This window comes from Bison bison, unplaced genomic scaffold (assembly GCF_000754665.1).
Source record: "Bison bison bison isolate TAMUID 2011002044 unplaced genomic scaffold, Bison_UMD1.0 scf7180017864384, whole genome shotgun sequence".
NCBI classification, from domain to species: Eukaryota; Metazoa; Chordata; class Mammalia; order Artiodactyla; family Bovidae; genus Bison; species Bison bison.
In genome coordinates, this window is record NW_011494956.1 from 14,998,633 (window position 1) to 15,008,004 (window position 9,372).

Genomic DNA, 9,372 nt, shown 5'->3' on the forward strand with positions numbered 1-9,372 from the left:
GAAATCAGTCCTGAATATTCATTGGAAGGACTGATGCTGAAGCTGAAACTCCAATACTTTGGCCATCTGATGTGAAGAACTGACTCATCTGAAAAGACCCTGATGCTGGGAAAGATTGAAGGTGGGAGGAGAAGGGAACGACAGAGGATGAGATGGTTGGATGGCATCACCGACTCAATGGACATGAGTTTAAGTAAACTCTGTGAGTTGGTGATGGACAGGGAGGCCTGGCGTGCTGCAGTCCACAGGGTCACAAACAGTTGGACACAACTGAGTGACGAGCCAAACTGAACCCAGGAACTCCACTCCTAAATATACGTTCAAAAGAACTGAAAACAGGGATTCAAACAGATATATATACACAAATGTTTATTACAGAATTATTCACAAGAGCCTGAAGGTGGAAACAACTCACATGTTCACTGGCAGATGAATAAACAAAATATAGTAGTAGATACAAAGGAATATAATCACTCTTATAAAAGAAGGTTGACACATGCTACCATATGCATGAGCCGTGAAGACATACTAACCGAAATATGCCAGTCACAAAAAGACAAATATTATATGAGTCCAAAATTCTGAGATAGAAAGGGACTGGGAGTGGGGAATGAGGAACCAACATTTAATGAGTACAGAGTTTCAACTGTGGTAGATATGAAAAATTTCTGGTGGTAATGGTTGCACAAGTATATAAATGTACCTAAGGCCACAGAAACATAACAAATTTTTACCACATTAACCATTTCTTATGTATATTCTATAACCTTTTTTTAAGTATTATATCTGGACTTCCCCGATGGCTCAATGGTGAAGAACCCACCTGCCAGTGCAGGAGACACCAGCTGGATCCTGGGTCAGGGAAGATCCCACGTGCCTCAAAGCAAATAACCCCACGCACCATAACTACTGAGTCTGTGTTCTAGTGCCTGGGAGCCGCAACTACTGAGCCATGTGCCGTAACTACTGAAGCCCACACGCCTGCAGCCCAAGCTTCACAACGAGAGGAGCCACTGCAATGAGAAGCCCGAGTACCACGACAAGAACGTAGCCCCTGCTCACTGCAACTCGAGAGGAGCGTGTGCGGCAAGACCCAGCACAGTCAAAAATAAGTCAACAACAAAAAAATAAATAAATAAATAAATAAGTCAACAACTTTTCAAAGGTATTATATCAGTGTTAAACCTCTAGAATTTAACAACTGGTTATATAAGTTCTTAAGAATTATACACTGAAACATTAATAAGGTAAAAGGACATGATAGATATAACCCATTCTCAGTTAAGAATTCTGTACATTTGAAATTTCAAGATAAAAATATTTCTTTTTCAGTTCTGCCCAAAGGATAGCATTGAGACAGAAAACTTCCCATCATAGAGTTAAAGAAAACAGGTGCAACATACATAATTGATACTTAAATCCAGACCATTTAGAGAACTGCTAAAAACCAGTAAGAAAGAAATGAAAACCGCAATTTTTAAAAATGGGCAAAACTGATGAACAGGCATGCCACAAAAGAAACATAAAAATTAATTCCCTGGCAGTCCAGTGGTTAGACTCCTTGCTTTTACTGCCAAGGGCCAGGGTTCAATTCTTGGTCAGGGAACTAAGATCCCACAAGTCACACAGCATAGACAAAAATAAATAAATAAAAGAAACATATGAAAAGGGTTCAACCTCATCAGTCACGTAAATGCAAATTAAGACAAGAAGAGACCACACCACATGTAAACTGGCATTAATTAAATTACGTCAATAAAAGCGCTGGCAAAGACATTAGTTCAGTTCAGTCACTCAGTCGTGTCTGACTCTTCGCGACCCCGTGGACTGCAGCACGCCAGGCTTCCCTGTCCATCACCAACTCCCGGAGCTTCCTCAAATTCATGTTCATCAAATCAGTGATGCCATCGATGCGGTCGGCAAGGACATAGAACAAGTGAAATTCTCACACACTACTAGCAGAAGTGTAAATTGCTGCAACTTCTTGGTAACAAGTGTTACCTAGAAAAGCTGAAGATATGTATATCCTATGACCTTGAGAAACTGAAACATGTATACAGCAAGATACATGTGTAAGAATGCTTACATCAGCATGATTTGTAATGGCTATACCACTATTAAAATGAAATACTTTTACAAAGTACATGGATAAACCTTAAAAGCACAAGTCACAGTCACACACAAGAGAATGTATATTATATTTACTTTAAAGGTAAAATAGGCAGCATTACCCCACTGTTTAGTGAGACATGAATAAAATTTTAAAGCAAAAAGCAAAACAAATTTTTAAATTACCGTAAAAGTTGAAATAAATACTTCTAGGCAGGATAGATGGAGACAATAATGATGAGGAGGGTGATGAGAGCAGGGCTCCTGGAGGGCCATTTCTTTCTTTAAATTTTTTGGCTGAGCTGAATGGAATATGGGATCATAGTTCCCTGACCAGAGATCAAAACCACACCCCCTTGCAGTGGCAGCACAGAGCCTTAACCACTGGACCCTGGAGGGCCATTTCTCGATCTGGGTGTTATTTACATGAATCTGTACTTAATAATAATTGCTTTACATACTTTATGTACTTCCCTGAGTATGTACTACATTAGAAAATTTAAAGTGTTTAAAATCTGGGGGACTTCCCCAGTGGTTCAGTGGTTAAGAATCTGCCTGTCAATTCTGGGGACATGGATTCCATCCCTGCTCCAGGAAGATCCCACGTGCCGAGGGGCAGCTAAGCCCACGTGCCACAACTACTGAGCCTGTGTTCTAAACCCTGTCTTCAAGACAAGCCGCCGCAATAAGAAGTCTGCACGCCTCAACTAGAGAGTAGTTCCTGCTTGTCCCAATTAGAGAGTCTCTGCACAGTAAGACCCAGTGCAGCCAAAAATAAAAATAAATAAACAAGTAAATAAATAGAGTACTTAAAATTTTTTTAAATTAACTGGGAGAGGAGGCTGAGACAGAAGCAGGAAAATCAGTTAGAAGGATTCTGCAATAACCCTAAATGGGGTGTTTGACTCAAAGTAATGGCAGTGTAAGTGATAAGACATACATGCCAATTTGATTATGCTTTAGATTACATCCTAAGGTAGAGCAAACATGATTTCTGACTGATTGAACTTGGAATTTGACAGAAAAATATGAGTCAAAATTATGTCAATGTTTTTGACCCGAGCCAATGGAAGGCTGGTCTTGCCATTTATTGAGACGAGGAAGGCTACAGAAGAGCACTTTGGGAAAGGTTCAGGAAAGATCTAAACCTATCCATTTTGAGAAACCCATTAAAGTCCAGATGGAAACGTTGATAGGAAACTGAATGTCTAGTCCTGGAGTTCAGGAGACCGTTCCATCATGAAGAAATAGGTCTGAGAGCTGTCAGCACATAGATACTTAAAGTCTTGAGGTAGGATAAGATCACCAAGGGAATGAGAGAATTGCTAGAACAAAACCAAGAGAGTATGGTGCCCTGCTGTTTCAAAGAGGAAGAAGTGGCAAGACGGGCCAAGTGCTGCTTGGAAGATCAAGAAACATGAGGACTGAGAAACGTCCACTGGATTTAGTGACACAGAAATCGTTGATGTCTTTGATAAGAGAAACTGATATTACCAATGACCCTGAATAGAATAATATCCTTTTCACCCTAAATTAAATGTCTAAGTATATTTGGGCTTCCCTGTGGCTCAGATGGTAAAGAACCTGCTTGTAATGCAGAAGGCTGAGGTTCGATCCCTGGATTGGGAAGATCCCCTGGAGAAGGGAATGACAACCCACTCTAGTATTCTTGCCTGGAGAACTCCATGGACAGAGGAGCCTGGCAAGCTACAGTCCATGGGGTCAAAAAGAATCAGACATGACTGAGCGACTAACACACACAAGTATATTTAGATTTATTTCTCAATTCTGTTCTGCTCCCTGGTCCATTTATTTACTATGGAGAAGTAAATGGCAATGGCAAGTAAGTGGGCAATGGCAACCCACTCCAGTACTCCTGCCTGGAAAATCCCATGGACAGAGGAGCCTGGTGGGCTGCAGTCCATGGGGTTGCTAAGAGTTGGACATGACTAAGCGATTTCACTTTCACTTTTCACTTTCATGCACTGGAGAAGGAAATGGCAACCCACTCCAGAGTACTTGCCTTGAGAATCCCAGGGACGGGGGAGCCTGGTGGGCTGCCGTCCATGGGGTCACACAGGTCAGACACGACTGAAGTGACTTAGCAGCAGCAGCTATTTATTTACAAACTGACCAGTTTTAGTTATTTTAGCTTTATAATGTATTTTCTCTCCTGGCAGCACTAGCCCTTCATTGCACTTCCTTCATGGTATGTCTATTTTTACACTGTGGTTTTCCCCCTAATACGAACTTTATAGTTACCTTGTCTAGTCCTTTAAAAGAGAATCTGCTAGCATTTTTACTGTACTCTCATTAAACATTTAAGATGCAGACTGGTTAAGGCTTAATGATTAGTTGTGGAGAACGAGAAAGAGGAGGTGGTACCAATACATAGGTATTAAAGTTCTACCAGTGAAGAATGGAATTACTTAGGATGAAAACACAGGATTAAAAGACAAAGCATACAAAGTCAACATAGAAATCAGCTATATTTCTACATACTATATACAAAATATCTGAGAAAGAAATAAAACCAGCCTATTCACAATAGCATCGAACATTACAATACCTAGGGATTAATTTAACCAAGGAATTGAAAACTACAGGACTTTGATAAAAAACACCAAAGAAGACACAAATAAATGGGAGGAAAAAAAACCCATGCTTATGGATAAAAATATTGTCAAAATGTTCATACTACTCAAAGCCATGTATAAATTCCATGCATCTCCTATCAAAACTGCAATGGCATTTTTCAACAGAAATCTGTCATCATGGCATAAAAAGAGAAACTCAGACTAATGGAACAGAATCAAGAGCCCAGAAACAAGCACTCACATACACAGTCAATGAATACTTGACAAGTGAGTCAAGAATACTCAGTGAGGAAAAGATAGTCTCTTCAGTAGATTTACAATGGGAAAACTGGATAACCACACGCAGAAGGTGAAACTGGACTTGGACCCATATCTTGCACCTCTCACAAAAATTAACTTAAAATGAATTAACAACTTAAAAACCTGAAGCTGTAAAACTCCTAGAAAAAAAAACACAGGGGAAATACTCCCTAACACTGGTCTTGGCAATAATTTTATGTATGACACCAAAAGGGTATGCAACAGAAGTAAAATAGGTGTGAGGATTCCATAGTGGCTCAGTGATAAAGAAACCGCCTGCCAATGCAGGAGACACAGCTTTGATCCTCGGCCTGGGAAGATCACACATGCCACCAAGCAACTAAGGCCATGCTCCACATCTACTGAGCCAGCACTCCAGAGCCCACATGTTACAATTACGGAAGCCCTCGCACCTAGAACAGCAATAATGACCTAGCACAGCCATAAATAAATGAATTTTTAAAAACAAATTAGTAAGTGGGACTATATCAAACTAAAAAGCTTCTACGGAGCAAAAGAAACAATCAACAAAATGAAACGGCAACCTACTGAATGGGAGAAACTATTTGCAAATCATATATCTAATAAGGAGTTAATATTCAAAATATATAGAGAACTCAAGCAACAGCAAAGTTTTTTTGATTAAAAAATGGGCAAAGGATCTGAACACGTATTTTTCCAAAGAGAATATAAAAATGGGTCCATGAAAAGATGCTCAATATCACTCATCATCAGGGAAATGCAAACCAAAACCACGATGAGGTTTTAGCTTCACACCTGTTAGAAAGGCAATTACCAAAAAGTCAAGAAATGACAAGTGTTAGTGAGGATGTGGGAAAAAAACGGAACACTTGTGCACATTGGTAGGAATGTAAGTTGATACAGCCATTGTAGAAAAAAATATGGAAAGATTCCTCAAAAAGCTAAAAACAGAACTATAAAATGATCCAGCAATCTCACTTCTGGGTATATATCCAAAGGAAATCAAATCAGGACCTCAAAGAGGTAACTGCATTTCCATGTTCAATATAGCATTATTCACAATAACCAAAATACGGAAACAACCTAAGTACCCACCAATGGATGAATGGATAAAAAAAAATGTGACACACATACACACACACACATACACAGCATTATCCATCGGATATGCATATCAATGAAGAAAATGTGACACATACACACACACAACCACGCCCAGAGAAATATTAAGCCATGATAAAAAAGGAAATCCTACCATTTGTGACATGAATAGACCCTTAGGGCACTTTGCTTAGCATATACTAAGTAAAATAAGTCAGAGAAAGAGAAATACTGTATGATCTCATTTATATGTGGACTCTAAAACAGCTGAACTAGTAGAAAAAGAATGGTGGTTACCAAGTTGGGGGGGCATGTTAATCGAAAGATACAACCTTCCAATTATAAGATGAATAAGTTCTGGGGATTTACTGTACAACATGGTGATTAGTTATCAGTAAATATCATATCATATACCAGAAAATTGCTGAGAGAGTAGATCTTAAGTGTTATCATCACAAAATAGGAATGGCACTTATGCGAGGACTATGGGGGTAATCACTTTGCAATATATAAGTATCAAATCAACATGTACACCTTAAACTAGAACAATGTAATATGTCAATTATATCTCAATAAAACAGGGGAAAATGTTTTAAAATCCCAGCATGTAAGTAGGGAGAGGAGGAAAGAAGGCTTTAGCCAAAGGAACTGATCCCACACCTCCATTCCTACCAGGTAGGAAGACAACTAGGGTAGCACCAGGTAGGTATGGCATACACAGATTTAGTGGGCAGTTCAAGGAATCCCGCTTTGTTCAGGAAGCAAGGGATGTGGTCATCTTAATTTTTAAAGCCCAACCTAAATGGAACATTGAACTTTTAGGTTGTTTTTAATCCATCACTAAGAAAAAATAGTTGAATCAAGGGGTAAGGACTCTGCTAAATCTTAATTCCTAATGCCAAAGAGAAAAGCATTTCCTATGTATGTTCCCTGTGTTTACACTGTTTTCATCTTGGATGATTCTCTTTCATTTTGCACACTAATGTGTCTTGACATTTATTGCTCATTATGTTTAAAAATATTTTAAGAGAAAAGACTTTTTTAAGTATCAGGGTAAGGGTAATTACATACGTATGATTTCAAATAGGCTTCTTTTAAAAATCATTTTTTTCAAAGGCTACATATTGTATGATTCCAATTATATGACTTTTTTTTTTAAATATGGACCATTTTTAAAGTCTTTCCTGAATTTGTTACAATATTGCTTCTGTTGTTTATGTTTTGGTTTTTTGGCCATGAGGACTATGGGATCTTAGCTCCCAGAAAAGTATGTTAGTCACTCAGTTGTGTCTGACTCTTTTTGACCCCATGGACTGTAGCCCACCAGGCTCCTCTGTCCATGGAATTCTCCAGGCAAGAATACTGGAGTGGCTTGTCATTCCATTCTCTAGGGGATATTCCTGACCCAGGGATCAAACCCAAACTTCCTGCATTTGAAGGCAAAGTCTTAACCACTAAACTGCCAGGAAGTCCCCCAAAATCATTTTAAAATATCAAGTCATCTAAATCATGTAATAAAGATATGTACCTTGCACAATAAAGCTAGAAATCAGATTTAACATTATCATCATAGACAAAATATAATAAAATGGTAAAGAGCTGAAGAAATAAAGGCAGAACATAAGAAACAACTTCCCAGTGAAACAGATTACAGAAAAGTTTTCCATGAGAAACTTTCTAATAGAATCCAGTAAATAATCACCTGTTTGGGCAGAGGATAGAATCCTTTGATTACCTAAAACCATCTGCAATTCATATCGGCAAGTAAAATCACCCGCCAATGAAGTACCTAAGCACATTCTGCCACTGAATGCACACAAGCTGCATTTTCATGCCAGAACTTTCTCCCTACCAAGATTTTATCATCACTACGTTGAAAGTCAATACAACTGTACAGATAACAACCCAGATCTGGGTCAGGAATGATTGCTATTGCAGGTGAGGTGCTGCATAACTCTCAAAGGGGAGGAGAACCAGGAATTTCTTTCTTACCTTCACCATGAACGTGAAGTCTGTTAAGGCTGGGGAGTAGACAGCCCCACCAGCGCATGGGCCCATGATCAGAGAAATCTGAGGGATGACTCCGGATGCCGTGACATTCCTCTGCCAAAAGAGAAAGGCAAAGGTATCTAGTTACAGAGGTGTTCAAGGCATTATCTGCAGAAAGACAGAGGCAACAATGAAAGTACATTTGGCTTTTATTCACAGAAATTCTATCCAAGAGAGCTAATCTGTACAGTTTCTTCCAATATTGTATATGGGATCTTCTCCCCATAACTGGTGGGAGGGTTGACATATTACTTTCTGGACCAAATAACCTCTTCTCTCCTTGGCGGGGCATTCATTCCCCAAAAGCTCCACCAGGACATGAACTCAGAGAGAACCCCACCACTCTCACCCCACCTCTAAACACACCTCAGGCCAGAGCCTCTGTCTGTACAAAACTGGCTGAAAGAATGAATAGAAACCTTAGGCATAATACACAGGGCCAACACTTATCCTGGACCCTTGACCTCTTCTTGGAGCCCCTTCCCACTCCACACAGAGGATATCCAATAGTTACAAGGTAAGGCTAAGAGGTTAAGTGCTACTTTACCCTGAGTCTTCAGTGTCTGCCCACCCCTAGACAAAGCAGATGGGCAATAAGGAGGCAGCAGGAGCCAGAAGGGCTCCACAGGGACAACGGTGCTGTGAAGAGCCAACCCTCAGGCCATCTCTTGGGAAAAACAAGATCCCAGGGTGCTGGAGGACCCAGACAAGATATGAGCCCAATGACCGGATTCTATCCTTCCCTGAGCCATGTCAGCTTAAGAGAAGTACGTCCATTTTTAGCCCTGCCCTGGGTCTGAGCCCAATTTCTAAAACTCAGGACATAGCTCAGGATGGCACAAAAAGGATCTATAGAGAGGATTCTGGGAACATAGTAGAGTGGGAAGCACCAGGAATCTGACACCCCACTTAGACAAAAACTGCACTGGAAGAATCTGCCTCATGTAATTTTTTGGAACTCCAGAGCCTACTGAAGGTTTTTAACTTCCAGAGGAAGACTCAGTTCAGTTCAGTCGCTCAGTCGTGTCCGACTCTTTGCGACCCCATGAACTGCAGCACGCCAGGCCTCCCTGTCCATGACCAACTGCCAGAGTTCACCCAAACTCATGTCCATCGAGTCGGTGATGCCATCCAGCCATCTTATCCTCTGTCGTCCCCTTTTCCTCCTGCCCCCAATCCCTCCCAGCATCAGGGTCTTTTCCAATGAGTCAACTCTTCTCATGAGGTGGCCAAA

At 40.3% G+C, this 9,372-nt stretch overlaps 1 protein-coding gene across 1 annotated transcript in view; it reads right to left on the reverse strand.

Moving 5' to 3' along the window:
* Positions 1-9,372, reverse strand: part of PCCB (propionyl CoA carboxylase, beta polypeptide) — a 96,681-nt gene that overhangs the window by 69,046 nt on the left and 18,263 nt on the right. The window contains exon 6 of the mRNA XM_010858255.1: positions 8,082-8,192. Coding sequence (XP_010856557.1) covers positions 8,082-8,192 — 111 coding nt within the window. The remainder of the gene's footprint in view (positions 1-8,081; positions 8,193-9,372) is intronic.